Genomic DNA, 23,840 nt, shown 5'->3' on the forward strand with positions numbered 1-23,840 from the left:
GTCTCTACTAAAAATACAAACAACATTAGCCAGGTGTGGTGGCGGATGCCTGTAGTCCCAGCTACTCGAGAGGCTAAGGCAGGAGAATGGTGTGAACCCTGGAGGTGGAGCTTGCAGTGAGCCAAGATCGCACCACTGCACTCCAGCCTGGGTGACAGAGTGAGACGCCATCTCAAAAAAAAAAAAAAAAAAAAATTGAGATTCTGATCCCTGTGCTTGGAGAGATTGAGACTAGAATCAGGCACTATCACCATAAGTTGAGGGAATGGCTTTTGTGGGGGTGGTCTCTTGAGTTTTTTCCGCCTCAGTGGGGATGGCAGGATGACAGAAAATAGCTCTAATCAAGTTTGGCCTAATTTGTTTTGGCCCCTGAGTCCTCCAGGGAAAGACTTGTAGCCTGGATGTCAGGCTTTTTTTGTGGGTCCAGAGCTCACCTTGAGGAAGGGAATAGTTGGTGAGAGATCTTCTGTATGTTTATGGACAGAAAAAGTTGCGTTCTTTGTTCCCAGGGAATGTTCCAGAACTTCCAGCATTAGTCAGAAGGAGCTATTTCCATTTTCAGCTCAGAAGCCATATTCTCCAAAATCTGGAACATAGAGGTAAGTTCTAGACTGACTGTAAAACCCTTAGGGGCCTGCTGGGTACAGTAATCTGAGTATAGTAAGTGGGCACAGAAATAGTGAAGCTGTATGGACTGAAGTGTCTGGTAAACGAAGGCTTGAGCCAGTTCTAAAGACGCGTCCACAAATGTTCCAGCAACTGAGGTTTCATGGGGTGAGGGCACCAGAACTTCTCAGCAATTGCAGACCTGTTATTTGTAGCAAGCTCACTGTCAGCAAATAATCTACAGACTTTCTGGATTCCCATATCCTCTCTGGGCTGTTCTCTTCTCATGGCCATTATCCTGAGACTGAAGGATTCTGTAGTCGTGGGATGTGCCTTTTCTGACGTGGCCAGTACTCCTGGTGTCTCTGGATGCTGTGGCCTTTTCCACTGTCAAGTTTTTGCTGTCATAGTGTCAGGGCTCTCCCTCTAGGGCTCAAGGGAGACAGGTGGAGTAACCAAAGAATGGATCCAGATCTTGGGGTTTATGGGGCCTTTTCCGAGTCTTGCTCTGTCATGCAGGCTGGAGTGCAGTGGTGTGATCACGGCTCACTGCACCCTTGACTCGTGGGACTCAAGTGATCCTTCTACCTCAGCCTCCTGAGTAGCAGAGACTACAGGTACATGCCACCATACCCAGCTAATTAGAAAAAAAGATCATTTTAGGCTGGGCATGGTGGCCCACACATGTAATCCTAGCACTTTGGGAGGCCAAGGTGGGCGGATCACTTTAGGTCAGGAGATCAAAACCAGCCTGGCCAACATGGTGAAACCCCTTCTCTACTAAAAATACAAAAAAAAGTAACAGGGCGTGGTGGTGGGCACCTGTAATCCCAGCTACTTGGGAGGCTGAGGCAGGAGAATTGCTTGAACCTGGGAGGCAGAGGTTGCAGTGAGCCAACATTGCATCACTGCACTCCAGCCTGGCCGACAGAGCAAGACTCTGTCTCAAAAAAAAAATTTTTTTTGGCAGGGGGTCAGGATTGGTGGCTTATGCCTGTAATGCCAGCACTCTGGGAGACTGAGGTGGGAGGATCGCTTGAGCCGAGAAGTTCATGACCAGCCTGGGCAACACCGCAAGACCCCATCTCTTTGTTTTTTTGTTTTTTTTTTTTTAAGAGATAAGCTGCACTCCAGCCTGGGGGACAGAGCGAGACTCCGTCTCAAAAAAAAAAAAAAAAAAAAAAAAGAGATAAGGTTTTGCCATGTGCCCAGGCTGATCTTGAACTCTTGGGCTCAAGTGATCTTCCAGCCTCAGACTCCCAAAGTGCTGGGTTTACAGGTGTGACACTGTTCCTGGCTTATACCCAATTTTTTTTTTTTTTTTTTTTTGAGACGGAGTTTCGCTCTGTCGCCCAGGCTGGAGTGCAGTGGCGTGATCTCGGCTCACTGCAAGCTCCGCCTCCCAGGTTCACGCCATTCTCCTGCCTCAGCCTCCCGAGTAGCTGGGACTACAGGCACCCGCCACAACACCTGGCTAACTTTTTGTATTTTTAGTAGAGACGGGGTTTCACCATGTTAGCCAGGATAGTCTCGATCTCCTGACCTCGTGATCCGCCTGCCTCGGCCTCCCAAAGTGCTGGGATTACAGGCGTGAGCCACCACGCCTGGCTTTTTTTTTTTTTTTTTTTGGAGATGAAGTCTCGCTCTGTTGCCCAGGCTGGAGTGCAGTGGCGCGATCTCAGCACACTGCAACCTCTGCCTCCTGGGGTCAAGTGATTCTCCTACCTCAGCCTCCCAAGTAGCTAGGATGATAGGCACCCACCACTGTGCCTGGCTAATTTTGGTATTTTTAGTAGAGACAGGGTTTCACCATGCTGGCCAGGCTGGTCTCGAAATCCTGACCTTGTGATCTGCCCACCTCAGGCTCCCAAAGTGCTGGGATTACAGGAGTAAGCCACCACGCCCAGCCTATATACCCACTTTTAAAGACATGTGAGATGCTAAATGTTATTCAGAATGTGCTAGAAAATGGGTGGTAACTTCCGTGTGTTGCCAAGGCACTGGCAAACTGCCATGGCAATGATGGGCCTGTCTTGTGGGGAAGTGCTGATTTCAGTGCCTCTTGCTGATTTCAACGTCTTCAACCTGCTCTGGAGTAGAGTTCCATCTGCCTCTTCCCTCAGCTTCACAAAAATCCATTGAAGGAGGAATTACCTTCATTTTCCATTTTTCCCCACTTCCCCGACCTGTGCACTCAGACTGGCTGCTGGATAGGATATTGATCACCTTGCTGCCTATAGAAATCTCAGTGCTGGCCTGGCGCGGTGGCTCACGCCTGTTATCCCAGCACTTTGGGAGGCCGAGGCTGGCGGATCATGAGGTCAGGAGATCAAGACCATCCTGGCTAACACGGTGAAACCCCGTCTCTACTAAAAATGCAAAATATTAGCTAGGTGTGGTGGCGGGCACCTGTAGTCCCAGCTACTTGGGAGGCTGAGGCAGGAGAATGGCGTGAACCTGGGAGGTGGAGCTTGCAGTGAGCTGAGATCACGCCACTGCACTCCAGCCTGGGCGACTGAGCGAGACTCCGTCTCCAAAAAAAAGAAAAAAAGAAATCTCAGTGCTGCTTTTTTTTTTTTTTTTTTTTTTTTTTGAGGCGGAGTCTTGCTCTGTCGCCCAGGCTGGAGTGCAGTGGCCGGATCTCAGCTCACTGCAAGCTCCGCCTCCCGGGTTCCCGCCATTCTCCTGCCTCAGCCTCCCAAGTAGCTGGGACTACAGGCGCCCGCCACCTCGCCTGGCTAGTTTTTGTATTTTTTTTTTTTTTTGAGGCGGAGTCTCGCTCTGTCGCCCGGACTGGAGTGCAGTGGCCGGATCTCAGCTCACTGCAAGCTCCGCCTCCCGGGTTCACGCCATTCTCCTGCCTCAGCCTCCCGAGGAGCTGGGACTACAGGCGCCCGCCACCTCGCCCGGCTAGTTTTTGTATTTTTAGTAAGAGACGGGGTTTCACCGTGTTAGCCAGGATGGTCTCGATCTCCTGACCCCGTGATCCGCCCGTCTCGGCCTCCCAAAGTACTGGGATTACAGGCTTGAGCCACCGCGCCCGGCCAGTTTTTTGTATTTTTAGTAGAGGCCGGGTTTCACTGTGTTCGCCAGGATGGTCTCGATCTCCTGACCTTGTGATCCGCCCGTCTCAGCCTCCCAAAGTGCTGGGATTACAGGCTTGAGCCACCGTGCCCGGCCTCAGTGCTGCTTTTTTAGGGGAATGGATGCCAATTCAAATTGTTAAGTTTTTTTTTTTTTTTGAGACGGAGTCTCCCATCGCCCAGGCTGGAGTGCAGTGGTGCAGTCTCGGCTTCCAGGTTCAAGTGATTCTCCTGCCTCAGCCTCCCGAGTAGCTGGGATTACAGGCGTGTGGCCCCATACTGGCTAATTTTTGTATTTTTAGTAAAGACGGAGTTTCACCATGTTGGTCAGGCTGGTCTCAAACTCCTGACCTCGTGATCTGCCCACTTCGGCCTCATGAAGTGCTGGGGGATTACAGGTGTGAGCCACTGTGCCCAGCCGTGTAATTTTAAAAATGTAATTTATAAAAGCATAAAATTATGAAATACTTAGAAATAAATTTGACAAAATTATGCAAGACTTGTACACTGAAAACTACAAAACGTTGCTGAGAGAGACTGATTGAAGAACACCTAAGTAAATGAGGACGTTTACCAAGTTCATGAACTGGAAGCCTCAATATGTTAATCCTCCCCAAGTTGATTTGTGGATTCAATGCTGTCCCATTAAAAATGTCACTAGGTTTTTTTTTTTGGTTTTGACTCACTCTGTAACCAGAGCCAGAGTGCAGTGGTGCAATCTTGTCTCACTGCAACCTCCATCTCCCAGGTTCAAGCAATTCACCTGCCTCAGCCCCTCAAGTAGCTGGGACTACAGGTGCGCACCACCACGCCTGGCTAATTTTTGTATTTTTAGTAGACACTGGGTCTCACCATGTTGGCCAGGCTGGTCTCGAACTCCTCACCTCAAGTGATTTGCCCACCTTGGCTTCCCAAAGTGCTGGGATTACAGGTGTAAGCCACTGTGCCTGGCCTGGCTTTCTTAAAAACAGAAATATACTTGCTAATTCTAAAATTCACATGGAAATGCAGAGGACCAAACAACTTTAAAATGAATAAAGTGAATAATTTATATAGCATGATTTCAAGACTTACTACAGAGCTACAGTTAAAAAAAAAGACAAGGGAGTTATAAAAAACCTGATGTAAATGACGAGTTGATGGGTGCTGACAAGTTGATGGGTGCAGCACACCAACATGGCACAAGTATACATATGTAACAAACCTGCACATTACGCACATGTACCCTAGAACTTAAAGTATAAAAAAAAAAAAAAAAAGACAAAATAAGTAGAACTGAATCTAGAAATAGACACACACAGATCATCAATTGATTGTAGAGAGAGCAGCAGAGGCAATTCAGTGGAGGAAAGTATAGTCTTTTCAACACACAGTGCTGGAACAATTGGATAGCCATACTCAAACAGAAGCAAAGAAAACAGAATGGAAACCTTGATCCTTAAATCACACCACATTAAAAATTAAGTTGAGAGGGGGCTTCAAGATGGCTGAATAGAGGCATCTGGCAATTGCCTCTTCCACAAAGAGGCAACGAAATAGCGAGGAGATTATCACATTTTGAATACAGTACCTAAGAGAAACCAATGGAATTCGGCAGAGAAGTGACCGGAAACACCTGAGGCACAGAAGGAGGAAGTGAGAATCCAGCTTGGCTGGGAGAGGCTCCCCAGTGCAGGGAAAGGGAAAGTGAGACATTCTCAGTGGTCCAAGTTCCTACCATGGTCTCCAGCCATCCCAGTCACAAGAGATCCCTTTCATCTTTTTTTTTTTTTTCCTGGAGTGCAGTGGTGTGATTTCAGTTCATTGCAACTTCCGCCTCCCGGGTTCAAACAATTCTCATACCTCAGCCTCCCAAGTAGATGGGATTACAGGTGCACACCACCATGCCTGGCTAATGTTTGCATTTTTAGTAGAGATGGGGTTTCGCCATGTTGGCCAGGCTGGTCTCGAACACCTGACCCCAATTGATCCACCCGCCTCCGCCTCCCAAACTGCTGGGATTACAGGTGTGAGCCACTGCACCTGGCCAGATCTCCTTAATCTTCACAGCCCCTGAGACTAGCATAGGGATTTGTCTAGAGTTTGCATAATGACATTATTCCATATAGGGAGCTCATGTGGTGTCCCGCCTCCCCCTGCGTCCCACCCCTTTCACTGCTGGACCTAAGGTCAGATGCTGCACAGCCATATTTTGAGAGACCAGGCCCCCAACAGACTGTATCGTACCTTGGGACCCAACGACCCTGCACCTACACAACCCTGGAGCTCCTCTGACATCCCCCTACATCCATCTTTAAGGCTGCAGTGGCTGTACAGGGGTTGGACCCAGCAGTGTGATAGGGTCCCCTGCACTCCAGCACATAACAGTGTTCCACATCCAAGGCAGTGTAGTGCACCTGGGAGGTTGCCCCGGGGACAAGGGGAGCCAAAGTGTGTACTCCCCAGAGCCTGAGAGCTGCTTGCCTGGGGCTGCTGCCACCAACAGCAACGCTACTCCCCTCCCAGTATCAGAGCCACCACACACTTGCACACATCCTGAGGACAGGTTCTCCCTGGCACAGATGCCAGCAGTGGTGGACAGGGAAGCACCGGTGATTCCTAGGACTCCAGCAGTGTGCTTGAGTGGTATCTGCACTGCCTGGGGCCCTGGAGATCGCCCTTCCCTGTCCTCCACTGCTGGCATCTGTGCACTCCTCCTGGGGGCCTGAGGATTTGCCCACCCAGTCTGTTGCCACAACCAGCACCCTCCCATACCTGCCACCTGGGGTTCTGGAGACTGGTCAGCCCTGCCTGTTGTAGACAATGGTAATGCCTGTGCATGCTGCCTGGGAACTTGAGGATTGTCCCGCCACTGGTGCTGCCATTGCCCATGCCACACATGCTTCCTAGGGGCCCAAGGACCCTGTTTGGCCCACCTCTGCCACTGCTGGCACCTGAGCAAGCCACCTGTAGGCCTAAGAATTAGCCTGCCTGATTTCACCTATAAAGACACATAAAGGCCGAAAGTAACACGATGGAAAAAAGTACTCCATGCAGATAGAAAATGGAGTAAAATGGAGCGAGAGGAACTAAGATAAAACCTACTTTAATTCAAGAGGCCTGGTATGATGGTACACACCTAAATTCCCAGCACTTTGGAGGCTTAGGTGAGAAGATTACTTGAAGCCAGGAATTAGACCAGCCTGAGCAACATAGTGAGACCCCTGTCTCTACAAAAAGAAAAGAAAAAGACAGTGAACATCATTATAAATGATAAAGAGATCAACTTAGCAGGAGGATATAATAATTCTCAATATATATGTACCCAACACAGGAGGACCCAGATATATAAAGCAAATATTCTATCTAAAGAGAGAGGTAGACTGATACAGTAAATAGGAATTTTAATGCTCCACTCTCAGCATTAGATAGACCATCTAGATAGGAAATTAACGAACACTGGATTTATTTTATTATTATTATTATGAGACAGAGTCTTGCTTTGTCACTCAGGCTGGAGTGCAGTGGCGTGATCTTGGCTCACTGCAAGCTCCGCCTCCTGGGTTCCCATCATTCTGCCTCAGTCTCCCGAGTAGCTGGGACTACAGGCACCTGCCACCACGCCTGTAGTCCCAGCTACTTGGTAGGCTGAGGCAGGAGAATGGCTTGACTCAGAGAGACTGATTGAAGAGCACCTAAGTAAATGAGGACATTTACCATGTTCATGAACTGGAAGTCTCAATATGTTCAACAAGAGTGAACCTCAGTCTCAAAAGAACAAAACAAAACAACAACAACAACAAACAAGCAAAAGGAAAAGGAAAAACACATGTTGGGAGAAAATATTTGCTAAATGTATTTGGCATCATTTATCTCAAATATATAAATTACACAAGTCGATTACAAGTTGATAATCATCCCAAGTTAAAAATGGGCAAAAGGCTGGGTGCGGTGGCTCACGCCTGTAATCCCAGCACTTTGGGAGGCTGAGGTGGGCGGCTCACGAGGTCAGGAGATCAAGACCATCCTGGCTAACACAGTGAAACCCCGTCTCTACTAAAAATACAAAAAAAAAAAAAAAAAAAAAGCCGGGCATAGTGGCGGGCGCCTGTAGTCCCAGCTACTCGGGAGGCTGAGGCAGGAGAATGGCATGAACCCGGGAGGCAGAGCTTGCAGTGAACCGAGATCGCGCCACTGCACTCCAGCCTGGGCAGCAGAGCGAGACTCTGTCTCAAAAAAAAAAAAAAAAAAAAAGGGCAAAAGATCTGAACAAACATTCTTTGAAAGAAGATATATGGTTATCAAATAAACACTTGAAACGTTCAATATCACTAGTCATTCAGGAAATGCAAATTTAAACTATGATGAGATACCACTACACATTTATTAGAATTATTAAAATGAAAAAGACAAACATACAAAGATATGGCAAGAATGTGGAGCAACTAGAACTCTCAGTGAGTTCTAATATAAGTGTCGTAATTTTTTTTGAAAACAGTTTGACAGTTCTTAAAATGTTAAACATAACATAAAAGCTGGGTATGGTGGAGTGCACCGGTAGTCCCAGCTACATTGGGCGGGAGGATCTGTTGAGCCCAGGAGCTCAAGTCCAGCCTGGGCAACATAGCCAGACCCCGTCTCAAAACAAAAAAACAAAACAATTAAACATACACCTACCATATACCCCCAAAATTCCACTTCTAGGTATCTACCCAAGATAGTTCAAAGGATACATTCACACAAAGACTTGTACACAAATGTTTATAGCGGCTTCATTTGAGATAGTCAAAAGTTAGAAACAATTTGGCCAGGCACAGTGGCTCATGGCTATAATCCCACCACTTTGGGAGGCCAAGGCAGGTGGATCATGAGATCAGGAGTTTCAGGCCAGCATGGCCAACGTGGCAAAACCCTATCTTTACTAAAACTACAAAAAAATTAGCCGTCCATGGTGGCGTGTGCCTGTAGTTCCAGCTACTCAGGAGGCTGAGGCAGGGGAGTTGCTTGAACCCAGGAAGCGGAGCTTGCAGTGAGCCAAGATGGAGCCATTTCACTCCAGCCTGGGTGACAGAGCAAGACTCTGTCTCAAAAAAAAAGGGGGGGTCTTGCTTTGTTGCCCAGGCTGGTCTTAAACTGCTGGGCTCAAGTGATCCTCCTGCCTTTGCCTACCAAAGTGTTGGGATTACAGGCGTGAGCCATCGCACCTGACCAAACCTCTTTTCTTTATAAACTATCTAGACTTAGATATTTCTTTTCTTTCTTTCTTTTATTTTTATTTATTTTTTGAGACAGAATTTTGCTCTTGTGGCCCAGGCTGGAGTGCAATGCCGTGATCTCAGCTCACTGCAACCTCTGCCTCCCGGGTTCAAGCATTTCTCCTGCCTCAGCCTCCCGAGTAACTAGGATTACAATCGCCGCCACCATGCCTGGCTAAGTTTTTGTATTTTTAGTAGAGACGCGGTTTCACCATGTTGGCCAGGCTGGTCTCGAACTCCCAACCTCAGGTGATCTGCCTGCCTCAGCTTCCCAAAGTGCTGGGATTACAGGCGTGAGCCACTGTGCCCAGCCTGAGATATTTCTTTATAGTAACACAAAAACAGCCTAACGCAAAGGTCACATGGTAGGTAGGATTTAGTAAGAAAGAGAGCTGGGATTTCAAGGCAGGTGAACTGGGTCTAATGTTTCCACTGTTTACTCACCTCTCCCTACCTCTAGATTTCCACCCTCTCATGTTGAAATGTCTTGGTTATAAATTTTCACTTGTGCTCCTTTCTGGGATCACCTTCTTGAATCACAGTGGTGTCTATTTTCATACCCATTGAGGGAATAGTAATTCCTTGAGGGTTACAAGGTCTGCAGATGAGTTCTTGGCATTTTGGAGAGGCCAGAGACTGGTAGCTCTGAGTCATTGGTTGTCAGGCCATGCCTCACCCATCACACAATCGAAGCTTGGCTGACTTCTCTGAGTGCCAAAAGCAGGCTGGGGCTGGGGTTAGAGGATCTGGGTTTCACAAAAGGCAAGTCTGGAAATGTCAAAATTGGGGTCCAAGGTGAGAGGATGGCGTGGTAGGACAACATTGTCTGCCATCAGGGTATAATGGCTGAAGCTCTGGTTAGTGGGTGTGGCCAAGGGGAATGTAGTGATTCCCACTCTAGGTGTAAAGGGCTTCATATTGATGGAGAGCTTTCTGTGTTGACAGAAATTCTGGTGACACTACGAGACAGATTTCATGGATTTATAGAAGAGACAACTGAAACTTGGGAGTCTGTGCCCCAGATCAAATAATTTATTAGCAGTAGGAGTCCAAGTTGAGCCAAGCCAGAGAAGGTTACTGAGTGTTTTGGCACCCTTGGCCTTAATCTGCTACTCTTCAGATTTCACAGCCCTCATGTTCCAGATAGTTCACTCAAGCTTGGGAGTTGGAGATGAGGCAATCAACAGATGCTGACACCAACATGGAGGAGAGATTGCAGCTGATCTGGAGGTATGATTGGGAGAGGTTGAGAAGCCTTTCAAGGGTGTCCCTGATGTGGGAGGGCACAAGCAAAGGCCCAGGGGCATGGAACTGCCCAGTAGATTCCAGAAGAGAACTACCATTGCATACAGTGGAGTGTACAATAACAGGGTAGTCAGTACACTGCATCAAGGGGCTGAAGGCAACTACTTTTTGGGTTGAGAATAGTCTGAAAGCAATGGAACCACTGAATCCCACAAAAGCTGGTAACCTGGGCAGCTCAAAGGTCAGAGCCATCAGGACTTTGCCTGGAACACTCTGGCGTCATTGGCAAACATCTCTCTCTCTCTTCCCCTAACAGGTTGGCTGCTGTATACTGAGACCCAGTCAGACATCAGAAGGCAGGTTCAGTAGAAACACGTAGGACTCTACTCATGTTTTAGGAACTTTTTTTTCCCTTTTTTATTTTTATTTTTTATTTTTTTTTTGAGACAGAGTTTCACTCTTGTTGCCCAGGCTAGAGTGCAATGGCGCGATCTCAGCTCACCACAACCTCCACCTCCCAGGCTCAAGCAATTCTCCTACCTCCTGAGTAGCTGGGATTACAGGCATGTGCCACAATGCCTGGCTTTTTTTTTTTTTTTTTTTTTAAAGTAGAGACAGGGTTTCTCCATGTTAGGCTGGTCTCAAACTCCCAACCTCAGGTGATCCACCCGTGTCGGCCTCCCAAAGTGCTGGGATTACAGGCGTGAGCTACCGCGCCCGGACTTTTTTCCTGCTTAGAAACAAGGTCTCATTCTGTTACTCAGGCTGGAGTGCAGTGGTGCAAACATAGCTCACTGCAGTCTTGAATTCCTGGGATCCAGTGATCCTCCTGCCTCAGTCTCCCAAGTAGCTGGGAACATGCATGCCACCATCATGCCCAGCACCATCTTATCTAATCCTGGCCACTCACACAGAGGACTGAGCTCTGATGATGTGCCTACCCTAACTTTATTAGCTTAGAAGCCTGAGCCCCATGTGGCTCAGCTGACCTTTAATTCTCATCCCACATGCGTCTTCCGTATTGGAGACATTACACTCAGGAAGGAAGGCCCGAGCAGGGTAGGGATCCCCCAGACACCTCACTGTGCTGGGGAGTATTTGAGAAGCCCTGCTGTAAACTCTGCTAACTGCAAAATTGTTGTGGCGTCTGCTCACAATGTGGTTATCATTGTCCATCCCCTCAGGGGCTTCTGGGAGAGATGGCAGCTGCAGTGGCCTCTGATCATCATACAGTATGGATGGACACCACAGGCCAAAGATTCTCATGTCAGAGGATTTCTGGTCTTTTTTCCCCTAGGCCTCAGGAGGACCCAGGGAAATATCTAAAGCCAACCTATAGTTTTGGTGAACTGAGTTTGCATTGAAATGTTTTTGGAAATGATTTTCAACATTTATAAAATCACATGCCACATAAAAATCTGAATATTTGGCTCTTCTTGGAAAAGCAGGAGATATGGGAAATCTGTACTGACTCCACCATATTGTTTCCCCACCCCTTAAGAGGGACAGACCTGCTTGGTGGCCACCAGAAGTGGAATGATGAAGGCCACGGCCATGTGAGTCTCAAGAAACCCTGGCTACTCACATAAGCCCCTCCAGACCGTGGTTTCTGTCTTCTCTGTCTGGAGGTTCCTACCTGTGCAGGGATGGCCATGAGATGAACAGCCCAGGGAGTCTACAGGAAATCCACAAAACATTTATTTGAATTTCAGTTATGAGTGACACATAGGTCTGCATGTCCTGAGAAGTTCTATACACCCTTATCTCACTTGGCTTTATAGTCATTGGAAGTTTCTGATGTGCCTTTACAACAGACATGTCCCCTCTTGTCTACCACAGTCTTCTGCACACCTAGAGTTTTTGTACCAATGATAGTTTCCACATAGCCGTGGCAGGTCTGAACCAGTTATACCTGCCTACTGAGTTCTATATTTCATGAGTCATGAGCCATGGGCAGGTACTGGGAGACACAGCTAGTAAAGTAGGACATGCACTGGGAACAGAGGACCAAATTTTTGCTGTGGAGGTTCTCAAAGAAACTATCCCATTCTTCAGAGCCAGCTCTGGGCTCACAGGTGACCCTTGGTGTCCAAAGCACAAGATTCAGTCCGAGCCTGTCAGTTTTTTCACAGGAGGCCTTAGGGCAACAAGGCAAATTCAACCAAAACTGGACTGAGCGTTCTTCCTGCCCATGCGGCTGTTTGAGACACTCAGTGCCCCCTACAAAAGCTGTTCTTTTTATTAGGATGACTTGTTTCAACTCACCTCACCACCTCTGATGCAAGTGGCTAAACATTAAGGCCTTTATTATCTCAGTGAGAGACAGGCAGATCCAGGACTGGGTGATTGAGACTAAACAAATCATTCCCAAGTGTCATATGTAGATGCAAACAATGTGTTCGCAAAGATAAACATTTTCTTTTTTTTTTTTTTTTTTTTTGTTAGAGACAGAGTCTCGCTCCGTCACCCAGGCTGGAGTGCAGTGGCTCAATCTCGGCTCACTGCACATCCCGCCTCCCAGGTTCACACCAGTCTCCTGCTGAGCCTCCCAAGTAGCTGGGACTACAGGCACCCGCCACCATGCCCAGCTAATTTTTTGTATTTTTAGTAGAGATGGGGTTTCACCATGTTAGCCAGAATGGTCTCAATCTCCTGACCTCATGATCTGCCTGCCTGGCCTCCCAAAGTGCTGGGATTATAGGCGTGAGCCACCATGCCCAGGCAAGAAACCTTTTCTGGAAAGCTCCAGAAGACACCAGCTCAACTCTTAGCAAGAACTGTGTCATACCAAAATCTAAAGCCATCAGTGGGAAAGAAAATGAGGGTACTCAAAGGGCTCAGACTATATGTGGTTCTCTCTAGAGAATGGAAAAGGTAGGCTGCCTTCCCTTAGCACAGTGAGGGTGACTGACATACATCATGAGATCTTGCCAGGTGGCAGAGATAAGACAGTGTGGTAGGCAGTTTTTGACATGGCTTCCAATGATCTCTGCTCTCTGGTATTCATGCTTTTGTGTAATCCTCTCCCCTTGACTGTGGGCTGGACCAGGTGACTTGCTTCTAACAAATAAAACATAGCAAAGATGATGGGATCTCACTTCCGTTATTAGATTACAAATGACTGACTTGTTGGTATTCTCCATTGCATTATCAGCTTACAAGCTTTGATCTACAAGCTGCCATTTTGGAGAGGCCCATGTGGCAGAGAACTGGAGGAGGTCTCAGACCAACACACAGGCCCTCAGTCCAGCAGCCCACAAAAAAACTGAATGCTGCCAATTACGTGAGTTTGCTTGGAAGCAGAGCCTTCCCCAGGCAAGCCTTCAGATGACCACACCCCCAGCTGACATCTTGATGTTAGCCTTGTGAGAAACCCTGAAGAGGAGTCAGCTAGCTGCACCAAAGTTCCTGACCTATAGAGACTGTGAGATAACAACTATTGTTTTAAGCCACTAGATTTTGAGTAATTTGTTACACAGCAATAGGTAACTAATACAGATGGTTTCTGCAATAGCAGTAATACAGTGCTGCCTAAGATTCTGGGAGCTGCGGCTTTCCCACATTTGTTGCCCATAACTCTGTCATAAATTCTCTGGTGATTTTTCTTTAAAGGGGGTGTCTACAGCTGAAGGCTTTCCCATTTTCACTGCACTTGTAATGCCTTTTCCCCACAGGAACTTTATATTGCTTTCTCACACAGGAGAGGTGACCGAAGACCATCCCACATTCCTTACATGTGGGGGTTTTCTCTACTGTGAATTTTTTGGTTATAAATAAGGCTTGATTTCTTCTTGAGGGCCTTTCTTCATACCAAGTGTTTAAAGATTTCTCTTCAGTGTGGGTTCTTAGGTGGTTGAAGAGGGCAAAAGTCTTCATGTCTTCCCATAGCCACTGCTCTTGAAGGGCTTCTATCATGGCCTGCCTGGTGTTATCTGATGTTGGAGCTGTGTGGCAGCATCTTCCCACTCAACTTTTCATGGCTTCCCTGTGCCATGAGTGCTCTGGTGATGGAGAAAGGAAGGCCTTTCCACGGCCATGAGTGCTCTGGTGATGGAGAAAGGAAGGCCTTTCCACATTCTCTTTTGAGCTTCTCACTATTCAGGTACTCCAGTGCCAGAAGTGGGTAGTTACCCTGGAAAGCCTTCACAAATGCCTGGCCCTCAAGTCCTCTCACTTGTGAATCCTGGTGTGCATGAACTGAAAAGTGCTCTTTACAAATGAGGCTGTGAGCCATGTCACATCTGAAAAGGTCTCCATCATAAATGGTCTGTTGTTGGTGAAGGTTTGATCCACTCCTCTGTGTGAGGTTTCTATCTGGAGTATACTACCTAATGTTCAGCCAGGAGTACAATCTTTGGCAGGGCAAGAGTGCCATGGTCAGGGTGAGGAATGACCAGTCATGGAGTACTGGTCCTGTCACATACCCCACTGCTGAGTCTGTTAGGTGACATTCACATGGGCAGGGAGAACAGAGAGGGATCTAGGACAGATGTGGCAGCAGTGGTGGCTACTGAAACTGCTGTTCAGTGATGTGAGCCCAGGCCACTCTTTTCTTTTTTAGAGATGGGGCCTTGCTATGTTGTCCAGGATGGACTCAACCTCCTGGGCTCAAGAGATCCTCCTGCCCCAGCCTCTCAAGCAGCTAGGACTATAGGTGTGCACCACTGCACCGGGCCAGGTCTCTCCTTTATGGGGACCCCTGTTCATATCCCAGCCAGTGCTCTCATGAGTACTTCCTTGTATGGGGGAGGTCAAAGAAACAGCAACAGCTCACATGCAATGATGATGAAATTACATGGTAAACAAGCTTTTTAAAATAGGTGCCAAACACCATATTCTACAAGGTTCCAAATCTCAATCTCCTTCTAAAATACCAGCTCTGTCAACTGTGTTAAATGCCCCCATTTGCCTGTGCCCACTCTGTTGGTCAGCAAGACTGTGAAGGCATGAAGTGTGTGTTAGTGACCAGAAACCCTGGCCAGACTATAAAAAACACTTTCCTGGACGTCAGGCTATCACTTCTCTCAGTCCCCAGTTCCTACCTGGGGAGTGATGGGTGCCAAGATACAGTTTGAGAGAGGTGAAGTGAATGTAAACAACATTGCATTTATCTGCTTTAACTGTAGCAAAAACTTTAACATGGCAAATACAAAGGTCTCCAGCTCTGGAGTTGTTCTGTACACCCTCACCCTGCAGAGTCCCAGTTGATGGGGAACTATGGCTACTTCTTTTTTTTTTTTTTTGAGACGGAGTCTCGCTCTGTCGCCCAGGCTGGAGTGCAGTGGCCGGATCTCAGCTCACTGCAAGCTCCGCCTCCTGGGTTTACACCATTCTCCTGCCTCAGCCTCCTGAGTAGCTGGGACTACAGGCGCCCGCCACCTCGCCCGGCTAGTTTTTTGTATTTTTTAGTAGAGACGGGGTTTCACCGGGTTAGCCAGGATGGTCTCGATCTCCTGACCTTGTGATCCGCCCATCTCAGCCTCCCAAAGTGCTGGGATTACAGGCTTGAGCCACCGTGCCCGGCCATGGCTACTTCTTTGTCCATGATGGCATGTGCCCTAGTTCACCACAGTCTCCCAAAATCCCTAGTTACTACCTCACAGCCAGTGTTTCTCTATGCACAGAGTCCTCCCTGGACCCCTCTAGGTCTTTGCCTTGGTGACCCTGTGACATTTTAGTGTTGTAGACGGATTTATTTTTCCTCAGGGTAAGCTCTGGGCACTGTGGTAACTGAAACATAGGCCACTATGTTCAATCCAGAGCCTTTCAGTCTTCCACATAGCAATGCAAAGTAGGCTACAACAGGACAGAGCAACTACCCACTCTTCTACTGTGCCCTCAGGCAGATTTTGTGCCCCGAAAAGGCACTCCCCACTCTATCCATTCATTTTCTCAACCTACCCCAACAGAACCCCTAAGATTAAAGGTGACCTGATCAATAAGGTCTTTATTATCAGCCGTATGGTGCAGACAAGGTAGGTGGTTCCAGTGGCAGGTGATTTGTGGTCTCAGTGGACACATCTTAGAGGTTAAACACAGACTTGACCACATCCACGAGGAATGTGCATCCTCCTGAGCTCAAATTAGATTTCCCTCAAGGCCCCTCAGCCAGCATGGGTTCAGTTCACTGCCTAACCCTCTCAGAGGCAATGGGAATTAAACCATTCCAGTGAGCTGACAGTCCTGAATCCCTACAGGACAGGTGAAGGGAGGCTCAGGGTACTGTTTTCCTCATGCATGAGCACAGGACTGCTGCAAATTTTTGGATCCAGGCAAGATGGAAAGTGGCTATGGCTTCTGCCTTATACTGCATGGGTGAGATGGCCCTGCAAAGGTTCCTGGGTTGGTCAGAAACAGAGTAGCTTCTGAAGGCTTTTCCACATTAGCAGTACATGTAGGTAATTTTTCTGGTATGGGGATACTGCTCCATAAAGTTTGACTTGGCTGAAGATTTTCTCACAAAGACCACTTCTATAAGGCTCCACTCAGATATGAATCTTTTTATGCTGAGCAAGGTTACAAAGATGGCTGAAGAGTTTCCCACACTGGCTACACTCATAAGTCCTTTCTCTGGTGTGAACTTTCTGGTGCCGAACAAGTGTAGATCTTTCACTAAAGGCTTTTCCACACTGGATGCATTCATAGGGCCTTTCTTGTGTGTGAACTCTGTGATGACGAACCAGGTGGGAGTTACTGCTAAAGGCTCTCCCACATTCACTGCATTCATAAGGCCTTTCTCCAGTGTGAACTCTCCAATGACAAATAAGGCTAGATTTTCGGCCAAAGAATTTCCCACATTCACTGCACTTATAAGGCTTTTCTCCAGTATGAACTTTCTGATGCTTAATGAGAATGGAGTTTTGGCTAAAGAATTTCCCACATTCATTGCACTCATAAGGCCTTTCTTTCGTGTGAACTCTCCAGTGTTCAATGAGAGTGGAGCTGTGAGCGAAGGCTTTCCCACACTCACTACACTCATAAGGCTTTTCTCCAGTGTGAATTCTCCAGTGCTGGATCAGGCTGGAGCTGCGGCTGAAGGATTTCCTACATTCGCTGCACTCATAAGGCCTTTGTCCAGTATGTACTTTCTGGTGCTGGATGAGGGTGGAGCTATTACCGAAGGCTTTACCACAATCGCTGCATTCAAAAGGCCGTTCTCCAGTGTGAACTTTCTGATGTCGAAGGAGATGGGAGCTTTGGCTGAAGTCTCTTCCACATTCACTGCACTCAAAAGGCCGTTCTCCAGTGTGAACTTTCTGGTGCTGAGCAAGGTTGGAGTTATTGTTAAAAGCTCTTCCACACTCACTGCATTCATACGGTCTTTCTCCAGTGTGAACTCTCCAGTGCTGAATGAGAGCAGAGCTTCGACTGAAGGATTTACCACATTGACTGCACTGATAAGGTCTTACTTGTGTGTGAACTTTCTGGTGCCGAAGGAAATTGGAGCTTTGGCTGAAGGCTCTTCCACATTTCAGGCACTCAAAAGGCCTTTCTCCAGTGTGAACTTTCTCATGCCGAATGAGGTGTGATCTGTTACTGAAGGCTTTCCCACATTCACTGCACTCATGAGGTTTTTCTCCTGAGTGATTTCTCTGATGATGAACAAATGTGAGTTTGTGATTGAAGGTTTTCCGACATGCAATGCACTCATAATATCTTACTTCAGTGTGAAATTTCTGGTGCTTCCTCAGCTTAGATGGGTGACTAAAGGTCTTCCCACACTCCTTACACACATGGGGTATTTCCCCAGTGTGAAATTTTTGATTACCAAGGGTTGATTTGTCCTCTAAGAAATTTCCACCTGTTGGGCATGTAAATGGTGTCTCTTCAGAGTGAGTTCTCAGATGGCTGAGGAGATTGCAGCTCTTCAGGAAGGCTCTACCACAGTTACCGCACTTGAAGAGTTTCTGTGTGGTACAGACTTCTGGAAGCTGCCCAAGATTGGAATACAGCTTCTGCCCGCTGTCAACAGCTTGAAGCTGGAGGAGGTCCCGGCTGTCCAGGATGACCTTCCCACCTTCCCTGCAAGTGAAGGGGTTCTCTGACAGGTGGACTTTAGAGCTCTTCATAAGTGTGTTCCTGTCCTTGTACCATCTGAAGGGCTTCCCTCCACTACGCTTCTTCTGGTGCTGGTGAAGGTTTGCATTCAACCAAAAGTCTCTCCCACATGCTCCACATGGGTAGGGTTTCTCCTCACGGTGTGTTTCCTGATGCTCAGCCAGGTGCAAAATGTCTTTCAAGAATGGCCCACACATGTCACAGGAGTTAGCTTTCTTGGTGGAAGAATCTGCATTGGGGATCCTGACCGGTAACATCTCTTCTACAGAAATATTCTGCTTGGGATGGGCCTCGTCACCCTCTACTCCATGCCAACAACCTGAAAGTAGAGAAATGCCAGTTAACTAAGTATTCCACTTGGTGGGAATGGATGACTTCATTAGAAATGTTACCCAGGAATTCACACTCAAGAAGAGGTCCCAGGGATTGCTGATAGGCCAATGGGGCCATCAGGGTGAAGAAGGGCCCACTATTACTGGCAGGATAGGGACCAGCCAAGCAACAGAATAAGGGGCACACCAGGGGCAAGGACACAGAAATGGGTCAAAGGACTTAGACATTTCTGTAAAAGAAGATATATACACAAATGGCCAATAAGCATATGAAAAGAAGTTCAGCATCCTCAGTCATGAGGAGTATGCAACCCAAAACCACGAGATATCACTTCATACTCACTAGCACAGCTATAATAATAATAATTAAAAAAAAAACACATGAAGATGAAGTAGAAAAACTGGAGCACTTATACACTCCAGATAGGGATGTGAAATGGTGCAGCCAATTTGGAAAATAGTTTGGCAAGTCTGCTCCTACAGAGCTACACAAGAGAACTAAAAACATATCCACACAAAAATGTGTACAAGACTGTTCATAGCAGTATTTTTTTAAAAACTGGGATAGGGGCCGGGCGCGGTGGCTCAAGCCTGTAATCCCAGCACTTTGGGAGGCCGAGACGGGTGGATCACGAGGTCAGGAGATCGAGACCATCCTGGCTAACCCGGTGAAACCCCGTCTCTACTAAAAAATACAAAAAATTAGCCGGGCGAGGTGGCGGGCGCCTGTAGTCCCAGCTACTCGGGAGGCTGAGGCAGGAGAATGGCGTAAACCCGGGAGGCGGAGCTTGCAGTGAGCTGAGATCCGGCCACTGCACTCCAGCCTGGGAGACAGAGCGAGACTCCGTCTCAAAAAAAAAAAAAAAAAAAACAACTGGGATAGGATCTTGCTACATTGCCCAGGTTGGTCTCAAACCTCTGGGTTCAAGGCTCAAATGATCCTCTTGCCTCAGCCTCCTGAGTAGCCAGATTATAGGCACCTCACCCAGCTTCTATAGCGGCATTTTTTTCTAACAGCTAAAAAATGGAAACAAGCTGAATGCTCATCAACTGATAAACAGATAAACAAACTGTAGTCCATCTACACACTGGAATATTTGGCTATAAAAAAGAATGAAATACTGATACATGCTACAACACTGATGAACTTCAAAAACATGCTAAGAGAAAGCCAGTCACAGAAAAACACATAGTATTCTATAAAATGTCTAGGAAACGTAAATCTGTGTAGTTAGAAAGTAGTGGTTGCCTAGAACCGGGAGGAAAGGGATAAGGAAAGATGGGGAGTGACAACTAATGGGACTGCTGATGAGACATATAGTTTCTCTTTAGATGATGAAAACATGCTAAAACTACATTACAGCAATGATTATACCATATGAAAACATACATAAATCACTAAACTGTGTACTTTAAAAGGTAAATTGTATGATTTATCTTAATAAAGCTGTTTTGAAAAAATATCTCATTGAAGGCTGTGCACAGTGGCTCACACCTGTAATCCCAGCACTTTGGGAGGCTAAGGCAGGCGGATCAAGAGGTCAGGAGATGGAGACCATCCTGGCTGACACGGTGAAACCCTGTCTCTACTAAAAATACAAAAAAATTAGCCAGGTGTGGTGGCGGACGCCTGTAGTCCCAGCTACTTGGGAGGCTGAGGCAGGAGAATGGCATGAACCCGGGAGGTGGAGCTTGCAGTGAGCCGAGATCGCACCACTGCACTCCAGCCTGGGCAACAGAGCTAGAGTTCGTCTAAAAAAAAAAAAAAATCTCACTGGAAAAGAGACAGAATCTGGGCATGGCTTCATACTGGGTAACCCAACCAGGGATTGGTGAAGCTCAGTGGGATCTGTTAGGCAGACTGGAGATGTCTGATCCCCAACCTTTGCCTCCACAAGGCTTCTGGGCAACAGCTATTAGGAAAGGAAAGCTCATGAGGCTGCTCAGAGAGCGAAAGGGGAAGTACACACAGCAGAGTCTCAGCACCCCAGCACCTACAACAGGAGACCCGAGAAGGAAGCAGTACCCGCGATCTGGCTTTGGGATGAGGAAAAGACACAGGGCATAAGCCGGTCATCACCATGCTGGGACAGGGTATTACCAAGTGAGGTCACGAGCTCAAGGTTTTCCAGCATCACACTGTGGTACAAGTGCCTCTGGGCTGCATCAAGGAGCTCCCACTCCTCCTGGGAGAAATATACAGCCACATCTTCAAAGGTTACCAGGCTCTTCAATGCGGGGACAGCTGAGCCACAGGGCCAAGAGGTATGCTGACAAAGAAACAAACAATAGGTCAAATGGAAATATGCAGTCCCTTGCCGTGTGACTCAGAATCCTGCCACATCTACCACTAACATCTCTTTTTCTTATGATCCTCTCAGTCCATCCACTACTCACCCATCCGCAGCTTATCTTCTTCCTCAGGGCCCCCGCCTAACATGCCCTGGAATTAATGGTGCCCCTCTCTCCTAGTAGTCCCACTGGTCACTGTATCCAGGCCAACCCAACCTAGAGGAACAACAGGCAGGTGGGCAGATGGATGCTGCCTCCTCCCTCCTGCTGGTCAATTTTCCTTGTGACTTCTGGCTCATACCTCCCAACCATAAGAAAATTTGGGCTTCCCTTTCTCTTAAGACTCTTGTACCAGGGCCATGGGCCCAATGGTTCACATTCCCTCACCTTTACATGTCACTCCTGAGACCATACATTTCTTATATTTCCACCCCGTCCCTGTTCACACTGTAGGTATTCTCCCTAGCATTTCACCATGCACATAGCATACCTGACAGACGCAACCAGGATCCAGTCCTGGTCCAAGCCAGCAACAGAGCTCCAAAAACCCCACTGCCAGAGGCAGCCATAGCCCCTCAAGTCAATGCCTCCCGTCCTTTCCCTGTTCCTTCAACCATCAGCTGCCCAGAACCATAAGCAGATCTCAAATATCTCTTCCCTCTTATATCTCTGCCTTTGTATGTGTTGTCTCCTCCCCAGTCATAGCTGTCCTTGCTCTTCCTAACCCTCAAATCCAAGACCCACTGGCCCCCACCTTGGCCTGGGGACTCAACTTAGGCTGATCCTTTCTGATCCTGCCACTCCACCAGCCTGACAAAAACCCCAGGACCCTACTTAAGAGGAGGTAACATGCCCTGACCACAAGAAGGATGGCCACAACAATGTAGTGAGCTGTAGAGAGATAAATCAACCTAAACCAAAGCCCAACTCTCATCCTACTTCTGCCGCTATGCTTCATTTTTGTCCTAGACTTACTCTCTGGTTATGAGGCTCGGCTACTATCTTGAACCCAACCCACAACTGCATGCAGTGTCCACCCACAAGCATCCATCCCTTGGATGTTTCCAGCCTAAACCCGACATAATTTCATAATCGCATGTTTAGGGGTCTACTTGGCAACTCAATTTGGTAGTGTCCGGGACATCTCAACTACAACATGGCGAAAATCCAACTCTTTATCTTCCCCCTGAAATCTACTCCTCACACCAACTTCCACATCTGAAAGATCTAAGGTCAATTTTTTTTTTTTTTTTTTTTAGATGAAGTCTCGCTCTGTCACCCTGGCTGGAGTGCAGTGGCGCGATCTCGGTTCACTGCAAGCTCCGCCTCCCGGGTTCATGCCATTCTCCTGCCTCAGCCTCCCAAGTAGCTGGGACTACAGGCACCTGCCACCACGCCTGGCTAATTTTTTGTGTTTTTAGTAGAGAAAGGGTTTCACAGTGTTAGCCAGGATGGTCTTGATCTCCTGACCTTGTGATCCACCCGCCTCGGCCTCCCAAAGTGCTGGGATTACAGGCGTGAGCCACCGGGCCTGGAAATCTTTTTTTTTCCTTTTTAAAAACAGAGTCTCGCTCTGTCGTTCAGGCTGGAGCGCAGTGGCATGATCTCAGCTCACTGCAACTTCCATCTCCCAGATTCAAACGATTCTTCTGCCTCAGTCTCCCAAGTTGCTGGGATTACAGGCACGCACTACCATGCCTTGGCTAATTTTTTTGTATTTTTAGTAGAGACGGGGTTTCACCATGTTGGCCAGGCTGGTCTTGAACTCCTGACCTCAAGTGATCCGGCCACCTCGGCCTCCCGAAGTGCTGGGATTACAGGTGTGAGCCACTGTGCTTAGCCTAAGGTCAATCTTAACATTTCACTCTCTTTCACTGTCCCACATCCGGTAATCTATGGCCCAATTTGGGCAGATTCAGAAGCCAACCATCTGTCCTACCTCCATGGGCACCCCTCTGTCCAGTTACCCAAAGCACACATCTGGACCACGTCTGTCAGCTCCTCACTGGCCTTCCTGCTCCACCCTCACCATCCCTCCAGTCTGCTGCCTACTAGGCATCTATAGGGAGTCTGTTAAGACTGGAGTCAGAGCACCTCCTTCCTCTGCTCCAAACCTTCCATGGCTCCCACCACCATCAGAATACAGGCCCAGCTCCTCAGGCTGCCATTCCAGGCCTAACTCTGGTTTCCCTGCTCTGTTTCCACCAGACTAAATGGAGACCTGCAGTCCCTGGAATGCTTCCATTTCATCACCACTAAGCAAGGTGCACATGCTGGTCCCTGTGCCTGGGACAGCCTTCCAGATCTCATTCCATAGGATTCCAGAAATGGGAATCCCTCGATATAACTTCTGGCCTGGATTCAGGATGGTAAAGGTAAGTGACTCCCAGGGCAGGGCCCAAGACCCACGTGTGAGGACAGGACACGGCTAAGAGCCTCAGCACACCAACATCCCCTCTATCTGGGCTTCAGGATCCTAAGGGCCGGAATCCCAGCGGGTGAGGGCCTGGGGCACACTCCACTCACCTGCGCCGGGCCCATCAGCGACGCTGGCAACCCCATTGGAACCTGTGGGCTGGGCAGGGCCATACTAGGAGGCGCTAGGGCTAGCCCTGCCGCTCAGCCGAACCCTCACACTTCCACTGAGTGGCGCGAACGCTGGGTGACGGTCGTAGTCAGGACCTGTCTTCCCTAATACAAAATGCGCGCAAGGCCTCCGGTCACCGCAGGGACGAAGGCTGGGTATGGAGACCCCTGAGACGCATGGCGCTGGCTCCACTTTCGGGAACACCTTGGCTCATAAAAGCAGAGTAATTAGCCGGGGGTTATGGTGCGTGCCAAGGCGCGGTGTCGGTCCCTGCACCCACTCCCGCGCCCTTGTCTGGTTCCAGATGCCTCCTGTAGCCCAACCCACCAGCCGCAAAATGAGGACCGCAATGGCGGCGCCGGAAGTCCCGCCCCTCAATGCCGGCTCGGACTTGTTCCTGGTC

At 48.2% G+C, this 23,840-nt stretch overlaps 1 protein-coding gene and 1 long non-coding RNA gene across 3 annotated transcripts; one reads left to right on the top strand and one right to left on the bottom strand.

The window, feature by feature from the left end:
- Positions 1–127: 127 nt before the first annotated feature.
- LOC117091861 lies at positions 128–10,633 on the top strand. Its single transcript, XR_004440550.1, has 3 exons — positions 128–599; positions 9,869–10,153; positions 10,485–10,633. It is a non-coding gene; the product is annotated as an uncharacterized LOC117091861 (long non-coding RNA).
- A 5,462-nt stretch (positions 10,634–16,095) lies between these two features.
- Positions 16,096–23,788, bottom strand: ZNF132 (zinc finger protein 132). 2 transcript variants are annotated; one of them, XM_033224737.1, is made up of 3 exons: positions 23,377–23,788; positions 20,660–20,828; positions 16,096–18,545 (listed from the first exon to the last, which is right to left on the bottom strand). In XM_033224737.1, the coding sequence occupies exons 1-3, from the start codon at positions 23,437–23,439 to the stop codon at positions 16,654–16,656; spliced, it is 2,124 nt and encodes a 707-aa protein (XP_033080628.1). In that variant the 5' UTR covers positions 23,440–23,788; the 3' UTR covers positions 16,096–16,653. The 2 variants fall into 2 exon arrangements, with proteins under 2 accessions (XP_033080628.1, XP_033080626.1); XM_033224735.1 differs by having other exon boundaries at positions 20,585–20,828; positions 23,377–23,776.
- Positions 23,789–23,840: the final 52 nt, after the last annotated feature.

This window comes from Trachypithecus francoisi, unplaced genomic scaffold, assembly GCF_009764315.1.
Source record: "Trachypithecus francoisi isolate TF-2019V2 unplaced genomic scaffold, Tfra_2.0 Lachesis_group12, whole genome shotgun sequence".
Taxonomy (NCBI): Eukaryota; Metazoa; Chordata; class Mammalia; order Primates; family Cercopithecidae; genus Trachypithecus; species Trachypithecus francoisi.

Bases quoted from the DNA above. Each gene is read 5' to 3' on its own strand.
- ZNF132 (XM_033224735.1), bottom strand. From the start codon at position 23,439: ATGGCCCTGCCCAGCCCACAGGTTCCAATGGGGTTGCCAGCGTCGCTG. The intron at 20,829-23,376 runs GTGAGTGGAGTG...TTTCTTTGTCAG, and splicing joins CGCTGATGGGCCCGGCGCAG to CATACCTCTTGGCCCTGTGG. The intron at 18,546-20,584 runs GTACTGCTTCCT...CTCTACTTTCAG, and splicing joins ATCCCAAAGCCAGATCGCGG to GTTGTTGGCATGGAGTAGAG.